At 34.9% G+C, this 15,000-nt stretch overlaps 2 protein-coding genes across 3 annotated transcripts in view; one reads left to right on the forward strand and one right to left on the reverse strand.

Moving 5' to 3' along the window:
* LOC119584408 overlaps window positions 1-2,524 on the forward strand; it is a 7,764-nt gene extending 5,240 nt beyond the window's left edge. The window contains exon 3 of the mRNA XM_037932991.1: window positions 1,885-2,524. Within this exon, the coding sequence (XP_037788919.1) occupies window positions 1,885-2,052 (168 nt within the window). The 3' untranslated portion in view covers window positions 2,053-2,524. The remainder of the gene's footprint in view (window positions 1-1,884) is intronic.
* A 2,625-nt stretch (window positions 2,525-5,149) lies between these two features.
* LOC119584410 (histone H3.3A) lies at window positions 5,150-7,402 on the reverse strand. Of its 2 annotated transcripts, none has more exons than XM_037932993.1 (3): window positions 7,264-7,402; window positions 6,158-6,449; window positions 5,150-5,968 (listed from the first exon to the last, which is right to left on the reverse strand). In XM_037932993.1, the coding sequence occupies exons 2-3, from the start codon at window positions 6,437-6,439 to the stop codon at window positions 5,840-5,842; spliced, it is 411 nt and encodes a 136-aa protein (XP_037788921.1). In that variant the 5' UTR covers window positions 6,440-6,449; window positions 7,264-7,402; the 3' UTR covers window positions 5,150-5,839. The 2 variants fall into 2 exon arrangements, with proteins under 2 accessions (XP_037788921.1, XP_037788922.1); XM_037932994.1 differs by lacking the exon at window positions 7,264-7,402 and adding an exon at window positions 6,903-7,108.
* Window positions 7,403-15,000: the final 7,598 nt, after the last annotated feature.

Raw genomic sequence — 15,000 nt, forward strand, 5'->3', positions numbered from 1 at the left:
TATTTTAATATATAGAAAATATAAAATAATATATATAAAAATATATATATTATATAAAAAAAATTATATATTAAAAATTATATATATATTTTATATATATTTATATTATTATATAATAAATATATATATATATTAATTTATATATATTATATATATTATTTATGTGAAATATATATATTAAATATATATATATAAAAATTTAAAATATATAATTTTAAATTTTATATTTTATTGTTTATATATACATATATATATATATATATTATTATATAGCACAATTAATGTTTATATATGTTTATATATATATATATTATATATTTTATAATTATATTTTATATATGCCCATATGTAATTTTTTAATATATTTTTATAAAAAATATATTATATATATAATATATATATATATAAATATTAATATTAATATATATAAATATATAATATATAATATTATATTATAATATTATATTATATTTAATATTTTATAATAAAAAAATTGTTTTTTAAAATATATATGAATATATGTATATATATGTAAATATATTATATAAAATAATATATATTAATAATTTTTGGGTGTATATATAAGTTGTATGTATTTTATGTATTTTTTTATTTATATATATTAAAAATATAAAATATAATATATATATATATAATAAATTATATCATATACATATAACTATAAAATAAAAAACATATAAATAACATATATAATAAATATAATAGCACATATTTAAAATTAAATAAATACATATTTCTTTTGGCCATATATATAATAATAAATATAAATAATAATTATTTTAATATAAAATTAATAATAATTATATATATATATAAATTTATAATAATATATATTTATAAAAATTTATAAATATACATAGATATATATATATTATATATATATATATATAATATTAAAATTTAATATAAAAAAAAAATTAAAATTATTAATATATATATATTTTATACAAAATTATATATATAATAAATATATTATTATATCTAATAATCTATATATATCTATATATCTATATAATATTATAATATATATATAAATATTTAAAATAAATATATATAGATATTAGAATAATATAATATATAATATATATATATTATATATATATATTATTATAAAATTATATAATATATATGCCCAAGTCAGTGCCGGTCCAGAAGGGGGAAAATAGAGAGAAGATTCCCAAAAAAGGTAACACGGATTTCCCCGTGGAAAGGAACTGAGGACCCACCACGTACTCATCTAAGAGCATCACAACATGAAAAAACAATTTAAATTTCCTGCGGACCACGGGGGCTCAAAAAATGAACCTACCCTTTAAAAAAAAAAAAAAAGAAAAAAAAAAAAAAGAAATAGATATTTGAATATATATAAATATATATAAGTATATATAATAAGAGAGACATAGAGAAGATAATATAGATAATATATAAATAATAATAGATAGAGTACATATAAAATATAATATAATATTATATTTAATATCATTATATATAAAATATTATATATATATATACTATTATAATATATTAATAATATATATACAAATATATATATATATGTATACACACATATATATATATATACAAATATATATAAATATATATATATCATAAATATATATAATATATATATATACAAATATATATATATATGTATACACACATATATATATATATACAAATATATATATATATATATATATATACACATATATATATATATATGCACATATATATATATATATATATATATATATATATATATATAAACATAACTTTTTATTGCTGGAGCTGTAATCTTACTTATATATAAAGATGAAGAAAATAGAAATAAGACCATATTTACAAAGTTTCTTAAAATTGCAGGTTGATACTACGGGCCTTGAAAAATACAAAAAAGAGTATTATGCGCAACAAGCTGAAAAATTTGAGAAAGAGCAACAGGCGGAGAGGCGCCACAGGGAATTGCGCGCGGCTTCACGGAACCATTTTAATATGCTGCAGAAACGTGCCCAAAAGGAAGATGAGGAGTAGACTCTGTCTCTCGTGCAGTCTAGTTTTTCATTTAGAATTTAAGAAATTAATGATAACACTAGGTATACAGCAGTGGACATTTTGAAATCAATGTCAAGAGATGATAAACATATGCACACAAACACAAATACTTGCAAAACAATTCAGGTAGAATTCCCACTTTCTCTCTATTTTCTGTTCTTTTTTCTTTATTTAGCAATATTTATTTATGTTGTTTTTTTTCACATATCTGTTGCTTCTCTTATGTGGAGGAAAATGACAACTTTGCAGTGAGTGCACTTAAAAACGAGAGAAAGACAGGGACATATTGAGACAGAGATGCATATGAGAAGCAGAGAGGGTAAGAAAATTGATGTTTTACATACATTTCTCTACTTGAGTGTTCTTGTACATGTACTAAAACTTTACTTTTGTTAACAAATGTATATATGCTCAGGATAATTGTAAATTATAATAAAGACTCCCAAAGAAACTTCTGGTCTTTCTTTGCAGACCCATTAATATCAGAAGAGTACTAAGGAATTAACACTCAGGAAGTAATTAAGTTGAAAATGTTGTCAAGTCACTTCAAATGTACTCTGAATACAGTGGAAATATCTTTTACACTAAGCAATACAATGAGTTGATATCTTCTCATAAAGTTTAAAAGTATATAATACTGTAACATCTATATTCAGCAGTGTCAAAGTGCAATGAAATCACCTTGTAAGTATTTTTATTAGTAAAAAAAATGTTTCCAATACAGGTGATTGCAGTAGTTTGGCTTAGGATATCAGTCAATCTTTCTCTTTTACAGTGCAATGTAATCTTGAGTGTGCATTTTGATTTTTTTCTTCTTTTTTTATAATTATTTTTAAAAAATCAATTATATGAATTTACACAAATCCTGTTATAATGAAGTTAGCAATCAATTGCAATGTATCATGTGCACATTAAGGACACAGAGTAACTTATAAACAATTGATACAAAATAAATTCACTTCACTTACTATGGTCTGTAAATACAAATTTATCTTACAAATAGAAAAAGCAATACATTTAGATATGTTTATATATTGTTACATTGCTTGATATTTTCTATGAGCATTACTTAACTTCTGGATTTATCCACATAAAAGAACTGAGGACATTTCCCGTGCAAATGTTGAAAGTTATGAATGATGGACATTAGAAAGTTAGTTGAATGATTCATTGCTTTAATTACAAATATTTATTTGTGCATAATCTCAAGTTTGATGAATTCATCTTGCTGTGTGAAATTGTCCATTTTCATTCCTAAAAATAAAGAAATACCATGTGTAAGTGTTTTAATTAAATCTGTTGCTAAAAGGACATTAACAGTATCTCTCAAAATTATTGCAATGGCATTTGCAACACTGAGTTGACAGATTCTTGTAATTCTTGATTGTTCAGTCTTAATTGTTAGTGATTTCTCAAGACCCTATTAAGATATCTTTCATCCTATTTTGAGATTCTGTATATTCTCTTGGTAATTTTCTAGACTACTGTGCAGTTACAAAAAATAATATAAATTCTGCCATATCAACATAACTGAACACACCCAACTAATAAGTTAAATAATTAGCACTTGAGGAAAACTATGGTGCAGTTAGATACTAGTGGTGGACAAAAGCAGAATTTTTTGTAATTACAACAGCTGATTAAATCTAGGAAAGTAATCAATAACACTTTTTGATTACCTGTTTTTCTTTGCTGAAGTGCTGTGAATGAGTGAGATGGGCAGGGTGGCACTGATGTGGAGGAATAATATCATGACAGGGTGACAGCATGATGGGACTAATTACTGATGGTGTAGTAGCAGGATGGCAGGTAATACTGTGGTAGAGAGAATGATTGTAATGGAGGAAAGATAGGGTGATAATGTGGTAGAGGAATAGTAGTGATGGTGTGATGGAGAAATGGCAGAATGATGGTATGATGGAGGAAAGGCAGGGTGATTGTGTGATGGAGGAATGGTTGAATGATGTGGTGGTGTAGGAATGGCAGGGCAATTGTGTGAAGTGCTGGCATGGTGAGGGTGAAACATTCAGAACACAATTATGGGGGGCTAATTTCTTATGGGTAGATTTCAGATAATTAATTTCAAAAAATTCTTTCAACTTTTTTCTCTGGTAATCAGTGTATGTAACTGAGCACACTTGGTTGATAATGCCCACCCATAAGAGATACTTAGAAGGTAGCCAAAGCAGTGCAGGTTGCTTCAGCCTCCACACTCCCAAATGGATGAGGCCTTTACCATGCATATCCTGGGAAAGGATATGGATTTCTTGATATTTATCATCCCATAAGAAACCACTCTCAGTTCTACCTTGGAGATTTGTTGGCTTTTGAAGGACAACAGTTAACTGCACCGTCAGTTAGGCCTACTCATCTAGACATGCCTATTTTCTTCAGTGAAGTGAAAATATCAAATAGTAATTAACAAGACCTGTATCCAAGTGTCTCTTCTGCACATTAGTAATGATCCAATTTATTCAGGGTATTGTAATATTTTTTAAGATACTGATATTGGTTAATATACTTTTCCTTGTACTTCACCATTTTCAAATGATGCAGCCTACTTATCATAATATATGTAAGACTACCAAAGTTATTTTTTCTTCCTTATAGTTTAAGTTGAAATGCAGTAGTTGTAAATTGTTTTTATTATTGTTAAAGTGTTTATTCCGTTTCATAAAAATTTTGTTTTAATTATAGCCACTCTTCAAACTTTTTTGGATATCCTTCATGTTTTCATTTTTGGGTGGCTAACAAATCATTTGATATCACTTTTCCAAGTCAGATTACCTTGTCTCCATATTCAAACTGTCACATGGCTGTAAAAATCTCTTTTATTAGCAACATCTCATTACATACATAATTCCTCCACAGAGGGAGAAAAGGTAATTAAATTCAAAAGTACATGTAAATACATTACATGGATAGATTACATCAAATTATAAACAAAGCTCAACAACCATGAGACTAGAAACAGAACATGAATACAACTTCCAAAGACAATCTAGAACAAAGTAAACATTGCATTGGACATTAAATAGCTGTTTTAAGTTCAGGGGGTTAAAATAATAGTCAATAGTTAAATGTTAGAAGTTTATTTTTGGTGTTTACCTACAGTGTGCAGGCCCAATGCCAAAATAAAAAGGATAGAGTGTCACGGGGTAATTTCTTACACAGGCTCGCAACACCTCGTGGAAAGACAGATCATAAGACTTATAACTAAAAAAGGTAATAAAAAGGCTTTCCCACTACTAACTAACGTAAGATCATGAACACGAGATGACCTCGACATCAACGACAAATACAAATGACAGTTTGCTCCCGGACCAGAAAAACTGATGATTTCTTGTACTTTGGAATATTATTTGTGATCACATAACCTACAACAGAGCTGTGTATCCCTTGCCAAGTCCGTATTCGTACTTTTTATTTGGTTTACTGAGAATTTTTTCACAAAAATCCACAAACATTAAAAAACAACAAAACTCACTTATGGTTGAATACACAGTTCTGAACAATGCTGTACACACAAAATAAATTAGAAACTCTTGCCTCACAATTTCTTCACTAATGAGCAGTAAAAGCTGCTCAAAGTTACATATCTTACAGTAAAAAACTTGTGCTAGCCGCATGTAACACGCACCAGCACTTCAAGTCAATTCAGGAGAAATGACATGCCGAAACGTAAACTAAAACATTCACTTAGTCCATGGCAGTATGTAGCTTAGGAGGTTATGTCTTGAGTGAGCACTTAAGTGTAGAGTTGCGCTTAAGCACGCTCGCCACGGATTCGTCGGGCAAGCTGGATGTCCTTGGGCATGATGGTGACACGCTTGGCGTGGATAGCGCACAAGTTGGTGTCCTCAAACAGACCAACAAGGTAAGCCTCCGAAGCTTCCTGCAAGGCAAAGAGAAACGCATTAGGAGAGCAACTCAAACATTATCACTTCTTCACAATCTTAAAGGTTTTTCTCAGTCAAGAACATGATACTTCTCAAAAACTACCCATTCTGACAAGACAAAATCCTGCCACTGACATTAATTGGGACCTTTCTTCCTCCTCCCACAGTACAAGCTCTTCCCTCACCTGCAGGGCACCAATAGCAGCGCTCTGGAATCGCAGATCAGTCTTGAAGTCCTGCGCGATCTCACGAACCAGACGCTGGAAGGGCAGCTTGCGGATCAGCAGCTCAGTGGACTTCTGGTAACGACGGATTTCACGAAGAGCGACAGTACCAGGCCTGTAACGATGGGGCTTCTTCACGCCTCCGGTGGAGGGGGCAGACTTACGGGCAGCCTTGGTGGCCAGCTGCTTACGCGGGGCCTTGCCTCCGGTGGACTTACGGGCGGTCTGCTTGGTACGGGCCATGGCTGATTACCTGTTGGGTAACAAGATCATTAACAAAGGGGCAAAAGTAGTATAAATAAGAAAAATCCTGTCTCCTAACCAACACATGAATACCACATCCTGCAGACTGTTCAGCTCCCATGAAATTGTAGTAATTAGATGTAGATGCATCTGCCACTGGTTTCAACTAAAACCCACACTAAGTTTCAAGTTTCCTACAAGATTTGCAGTACTTGACAAAATACTAATTTCAGATATCCCATTGTAATTCCATTCCCGCCGCCGTCTATTGATTTCCGTCGTAGTTGTTAACCGAGAAAATTACGTATTACGAGCCAAACTGGTCTCGCTGCAGCAATGGAACTACAAGTACACCAACCAGGTGGCGCACTCCGGCCCCGCCATAGTTCTTTTTTTCCTGAAGTTAATAAGCTCTTTCTCGAAAAAAAACCTAATAACCTTGACTGGCATTCGATAGGCCTACCTCGTGCCTACTATAGCGCGCGGGAATGACTAGCGACTAAGGGAAGCGTTGGAGGGAAATGTGCGGCTACCGGGGCGTGCGGGCACGGACTGGGCAGCAGGTACGACCCGGCACGACCAGCGGGCGGGAAACATTCGAATCGCGGTGACGGTTGGGGACGACGCGGCCGCCATCTTGCCTCGCGCGGTAAACAAAGATGGCCGACGCCGACGCTTCACTGCTAACTTTCACCCACGTTTTAGCACGACTTTCCTGGTTTTTCGAGAGCTTTCTAAGCTTCGCGAGGCATCGTGGGTTTGTTTTCACATTTAACACTAAAATCAACTCACGACTTAAGAATATATATGCTATCACTTCGTACCTTGAGTTAAGAGCGTAATGTATCCACCTCTACGTCTTCACAAGAAATGTCGACTAAAAGTTAAAACGGCACAAGTCCCAGTATTTATATGACGAGTGACGTCACCATACCACGCTTCGACCCGATTGGCCAGCGGGACCGCCAAGATGCCATCCGATTGGTTATAATAACGGCCTCAGCGATTGGCCAGAATCTCAACGTTTCTGAAAGCTGATTGGTCATAAACACAGCGCGCTCATTGGTGGACGGTCTCAGTTCTTGATCCGCATCTGCAGAGGTAACACCTCAAGCTTACAGCGCGATGACAAAATCATTCATACAATTTTTAATTTAATGTAATATCTCTCAAAATGATAATCACACGAACATGAATTCAAGTCGACCCTATGGCCGCTATCTCCCCCCACCTTGTCACGTAATTTGTAGGTAAGGAAGCCCAAAAGGGACTCCTGAAAGACTCTTACAATATTTGAGGCAAAACTCGCCATGAAACTCTACATTTACATAGAACGCACACAAAGCGCGTTTTAGGGTTGAATCACGAATGCTTTTGGGCGTTCCTCAGGAAGGTCAAGCGAGGCAGGGAACCCAGATCTTTCGCCATGGCCGTGACCGAATGACTTAAAAACGGGAGATTATAAGGGAAATGATGAAAACTTAAATCGATGTTAAATAAAGTGCGAGATAAAAAGAGAGTTTGTTCTTCCTCCCGGGAAGGTTTTTGGCCGCCATGCGTGTGTGGGAGAGAGTGTATGCGTGTATGTGCATGTGGATACGTGGAATCACGGGAATGTTCTTGTACGTTCATGGGCATGCATGTGTGAGCATTATTTTTAGTTTTATGCCTATTTCCACGTATTTATCATATGTGTGTATGTACTGCACACGTCAAAATAGTTGGCAATATTCCATACACTTATGTGCAGGCATATACATAATACGTACACGTGTCTACAGATGAGAGCATACACATACACCACTATAACACAAGGACAAATATGTACGTGTACGTATGCATGTCCGTTTCTCAAGACAATACACGCACTAGAGCCTTGCAGGATATGTGTTTGTGTTCACATGAATGCATTTGTATATATGACAGCATAATTATCTATCTGCATACGACATTTGCATTCTGTAGAGATAAAGCACGTCTGCATTTGACATTTGTTTTTGTGCTCACCAACTCACCTGTGTAGGTGGCCAACAGGATGTATGTAAGAATTTGGATGAAGACATAACTACAGGCTAATTTAATTTCGTTTGGATTGTACTTAATTACTAATGTACTTGTACTAATGTTTATACTACTAACTTCGACGTTTTGCACCTGGAGCTTGTATACATATGCGCTTAGAATTAAAAGTTAATATATATCTATAACCGTGTAAGTAATGCAGAATTGCAAGCGATTGCATATAATGTACAGAAACTGAAAATTTGTGGAGAAAAAACATGCTGCCAAATAATCTGGTTGGTATATACATGTAAACATCCATTGGTGTACAGGCGCCACAAGAATGCAATATTTCCGGTAGTGCAAAACCCGTGCCGTATGCCTGCCATCGTATGTGGATACATTTGTATGTTGCGTCATGTGCATCTGTGCAACTGTTGCACATAATTACGCAATTGCTTCGCATGTTGCTTGTATCAGTTGTGAAGGTGTTTGTGTACACCATTATTGAGAATCCGCGCTTGCTCGCACGGACACGCGCACGCACACAGGGGAAGCCATAAGCTCAAATGCGGAACCCGCGTGCATGGCTCTCCCAGGGGCACTCGCATGGCACAGGGCTTCGCAGTGCATGAAATCTTGATCAGCACAGGAACTGTACATATACCTGTCTAACGAATGTTACCGTTGAAGTCAAGTTTTGCTATTTAAGCTTATCTCAGGCACATATCTCTTCAGTGGATGTCTGTACATACCTAGCTTGGTATATGTGTCACCTCCGGCTATCTGTCTATGCGAGTATACCCACGCCTATATTCACATATTAGGGTAGTTTATGTGCTATTCAATAAAGCCCAACCCCATCTCTCTCTTCCTCTTTATATATATATATATATATATATATATATATATATATATATATATATATATATATATATATATATATATATTGCATGTATATGCTTTTTATGTATGTATGCATGTATACACACACATACATATATATATACATATATTTTATATTTATATGATATATATTATAGATATTTACATATATATATACATATACATATACATATACATATACATATATATATACATATACATATACATATACATATACATATACATACACATACACATACACGCACAGACACACACACACACACACACACATACATACATACATACATACATACATACATACACACACACACACACACACACACACACACACACACACACACACACACACACATATATATATATATATATATATATATATATATATATATATATATATATATATATATATATATATAATCTTGAGTCTTTATACATAATCTACTGTTTATATTTATCTTCGATCCTGTTTCTATCTTCATTTGCTGCCTTCTGTTGGGATGCATATAATTTCCTGTCTTTCTATAGCGATATGGTGATCTTTTTCTCTATATACAAATATTTTTCCCGTTTTCGCTTTACCCTTTCTCTTGTTTTCATTACTCTGCCATGTCTCCTCATCCGCTTTCCTCTTTCCCTTTCTCTTTCTCACACATTTCTCCGTTCCTTCTCACACTACCTCAAACTGTTTCATTCCCCCTTCTTCCCTTCTATCTTTCCTCCCTCTCCTTTAACCCCCGACGTTTTTCTCCTCTCTTCTCCTGCTTTCTCCTCGTTCTTTCCCACGTCCCTCCTTCATCGCCGTGTTCTCAGTACTTCATTCTCCTCCTATGATTTCACTCCGTTCTCTTGTATTTCCTGATCTCAGTTGTGTACTTCTTTGTGTTTGGTGCATGCTGGTGTTTTCTTGCTGGCATTTTTTTTTTATTGATTTTGTTATTATAACCTTTTCTTCCTTCGCTCTTTCGTATATGCTCACTGATTATCTTCTATAATTTCTGCAAACACTTTAGCCTCATTTTCTTATTTTTAAAAATCTATTTCCTCGTTTTCTTTTCTTATCTCTTTTGCTCTATTTTCTCGTGTTCTTTTCTTCTGATAATTTCTTTCCTTCATTTTTTTCTTACCTTCGTATCCCATTATCTTTCTACAACCTTCCTTCTACTTTAATTTCTAATTTTGTTCTCAATTGCCCACGTTGTTTTTTCTCCCATATATGGCTAGAAACCCTTGACTACCTATGATAAAAAGACTTTCTCCACATTGTGTAATTCAGGCGTTATGTATCACCTTATCTGTGTTATTTTTGTCTTTTTTGGTCTCGTAGAAGTAAGCTCTGCTTTTCTGCGATACTGATTTTTATGGCCATATGCGATGTCTTTTTTCCGTTATTTCATCTTCTCGGTATGGGAATTTGAACACACGACGCAGCATCTGATGATTGTTTGTTTTCGTTCATATTTTTGTTTTCTCTTTCCATTATATATGTTTTTTTTAGGCATGTGTGTGTTTGCGTTATATGTGTTTTATAAGTGTAAGTATTCTACACGTTCGAATTTCAGAAGAATATTGATATATGTATAATCCCAGGCCACAGATGTGCACACACGCTTCACATCACGCAACAAGCCCGTGCATACAGGTGTGGTAGTTAACGTTACCTTTTTCAAATACAACAAAAAGGGAGAGAGAGAGAGAGAGAGAGAGAGAGAGAGAGAGAAATGAAAAAAAGAGAAAGAGACAAAAAAGGCGCGGGAAAATGGGCGCCAAACCATTGTGAGTCAGACGCGCCTAGACCCCGTTAGAGCGAAGTCTTCCTTTACCGTCACGAAAATTAAAGCTTCTTTGAAAAATAAATGTAACGCTGGTCACTGTGGTACTCCTCAGCGTCATAGGCTCACTTCCTTTGGCTTGTGTTGCATGGGGATCTTGACTGTTTGTTTGTTTGGGTTATATGTGTTGTTAGGTAGAGTGGGCGATGGGTGGGGGAGCGGGAGAGGCCCTGAGGGGGGGAGAGGGAGAGGGCTGGTGGGGGAGGGGAGGGGGACGGACAGGTGGAGATGCAGATTTGCCTGAAAGAACGTCGACCCTCCTTGGCCACCCTCCTTCCCTCATGCCCCCATGCCCCGCTTCCTCTTCATCCCCCCCTCCTCTCTCTCTCTCTCTCTCTCTCTCTCTCTCTCTCTCTCTCTCTCTCTCTCTCTCTCTCTCTCTCTCTCTCTCTCTCTCTCTCTCTCTCTCTCTCTCTCTCGCTCCCTTCTCTCCCGCTCTCTCGCTCGCTCGCTCGCATTCCTTCCCTCCCTTTCCCTCTATCCCTGTTTCTCTCTCAGTTTGTCTGTCCTTCCCGTCTCACATCATGTGTTGCCAACTGAGCGGGTTAAAAAAAAAACGAAAAAAAACCGCTTAAACGTATCCGGTTCAAACCAATGTCCATGCGTCTTGCCTTGCGTCACAGAAAGAAGCGGCATAACATATTAGAACGTAATGAATGCCTGAACGATATTTAAAACGTTACCAGAATGACTAGATCTAGATTTTCCTGGTTTCTGAGTGATTGTCAGATCTGAATGGGTAGAGGAAACGAGTGTTCGGACGTGCATGGGTAGTTAGTGAATGAGGGAATGTGGGAGTAAATGAAATGTGGAGTGAGTAAGCAAATGGATATGCATGAGTAAATGTGTCAGTGAATTAATCTGAATGTACCGTACTGTGCCATGGTGAAACCCCGTTTTCTTTTGCCTTAAATTGCTTTAATTAATGTTTTCACTAGCCCATTTCCTGTGTGCAATTTTCATTAAGGACGTGAATGTATAGATTATTGACAATATTGGGAGTAATTTGTAATTGTCTGGATTTACATAAATATCAAGGCATATTTATAAAAGTTATTGCATATGATTTTGTAACGTGTGCGTTATGTTTGATGTAGTTCTCTAATTATCTTCATGTAACACGTAAAACCAGGTTTTATGTCACTTTCAGTGATATGCGGTTTATAAAATCAATTTTGTCAAGGCAGTTGAAGGGCAGAAAATACGGTTCCTTTTTATTGCTAAAGTGGACTTTTAATTGCGCCAGTTAACTTCTGGCGAGATTGCGACGACAGTTTATGATAACCAAACCAATATATTTATGGTAAATTACATTATGTCTGCGTCGTCATCAAAGCAAGGAATCCCCGCTGGATTTTTCCTGTTATTCATGTGAACATTAGATGAACAAAAGAATGTGCTCGTATGTACTAAAACAAACGTACATGCATATCGCTGAAAGTAATTTCCAATTCAGCAAAAGACACACACACACACACACACACACACACACACTCACTCACTCACTCACTCACTCACTCACTCACTCACTCACTCACTCACACACACACACACACACACACACACACAAACACCATCACAAAAAACACACACACACACACACACACACACACACACACACACACACACACACACACACACACACACACACCACGACACACACACACACACCACACACACACACACACACACACACAAACACACACACTCGCACAACACACACACACACACAAACACACACACTCGCCAACACACACTCGCCAACGCCACTACCAACCCTCAACAACATCGCATATTCTCATAAACTATTCACCATACACGAAAGCTCTGTCTCCGAGTCGAACCTGCGCACAGTCATGAAGTCTGCACTCACGACTCGACCAGCCACTGGAGATGCTGCCGTCGGCTGCCTCGCAGTGAACAGGGAGGGCTATCCCAGGCACTGACCTGGTGCTGGGAAGTAGAATTATCACACATGCATATGTACAGAGATAGATATAGATATGAATATGCATAGATACATGTATATGTATATCGATAAGAGATACAAATATATGTAGTGTAGTTGATATGATGATAGTATGTATATATATATATATATATATATATATATATATATATATATATATATATATATATATATATATATATTTGTATTTATATTTATTTTTATATATGTGTGTATACATAGATACATTCCATATAATATAAAAGTATATTGTGCATATTTACATGAGCGTTTGTGTATTAGTACACACGCACACACACACACACGCACATATATATGTATGTATGTATATATATATATATAATTAAATAAATATGTATAGATATATATATATATAATATTATATATATATATATATATGTTTGTATTGTTATTTGTTTGTTTGTGTGTGTGTGTGTACATACACACTCACACACACACACACACAAAACTACACACACCAATATATATCATACATATATATATACATATATATATATATTATATATATATTATTATATATATATATATATATATATATATATATATGTATGTGTGTGTGAGTATATATATATATATATATATATATATATATATATATATTTATATTTATATATACACACACATACATATGTGTATGTGTATGCGTTTGTGTGTGTGTGTGTGTGTGTGTGTGTGTGTGTTTGATAAATAGATATATTTATTATATATATATTTATATATATGTATATATATTTATATATATATACATAGAGAATGAGACAGAGAGAGACTATCGTTAAGAGGTTTAGGCTGAGCGACAGACATTCAGATGCATCTGTTATGCATGAAGCCAGAGCCCTGAGAACAACCAGCATATCACAACACCTGTAGCAAGCAGGTGTCAGTCATGCCTCCATGCGCTAGGGGTTCTGTAGCATCCGAGCGCCCCTGGGGAGTGCCTGCTTAAGGTTTCCCCCGTGTGCGTGCGTGCGTGCGGATCTGCTATCAAGGTACACACAAACATTCCCAGCTTTTACAAGCAGAGTGCGAAGAATCAAACAATGTTGTAATCAAGTGCAACAGCTGGCTGTGTTGCACAGATGCACATGACGCAATGATAATTTTTAAGTTCATGGAAGTGTGCAGCCAGAAAAGTGTGCACTTATTGTGACCAATCTGTGCAACGCGAATTGCACGTGTAGGTACAAATGTAATGCCCTCATATTCGAGTGCGGTTTATAATCCTGACGCTCTACATGCCGTCATTATGTGAGTTAGTGCTTCAAGACGAGCATATAAGAGTTTGCATATATATATATATATATATATATATATATATATATATATATATATATATATATATATATATATATATATATATATATATATATATATATATATATATATATATATATGGCTATATGCGTATTGTGCATGACGTGGCATGTGTATGCACAACTCGTCTGGATGAGCACCGTCTTGATTTCCATTTTTACTTGTTTCTGCCTGCGTGCATCACGGCGTGGGTCTGTGCGTACGCGCGCGAGCGTTCCTAGGTGTGTGACAACCTGCGTTGCGTCACGTGCGCCTCCGAGACAGGGAATTTCCCGCCCTTCTTTCCCGGGAAATCGGCGGGAACTTGTTCTGCTTTGAGTCAGATCCGCTACTTCCCTTTTTCGTGGATTTGTAGGTGTGCGGTTGCGGTTTTTGAGGTGTGTAGGTGTAGAGATATGTTAAAAATATAAAAGAAGATAATAACTATTGATGTTTAAGATGCAAACCTCTGGCATCATTCAAAATGGTATGAGTTGCCAACGGTTATTTTCACGCGTGAAGCCTGATCTACGTTTCGAACC

This window comes from Penaeus monodon, chromosome 18 (assembly GCF_015228065.2).
Source record: "Penaeus monodon isolate SGIC_2016 chromosome 18, NSTDA_Pmon_1, whole genome shotgun sequence".
In the NCBI taxonomy this organism is placed as follows: domain Eukaryota; kingdom Metazoa; phylum Arthropoda; class Malacostraca; order Decapoda; family Penaeidae; genus Penaeus; species Penaeus monodon.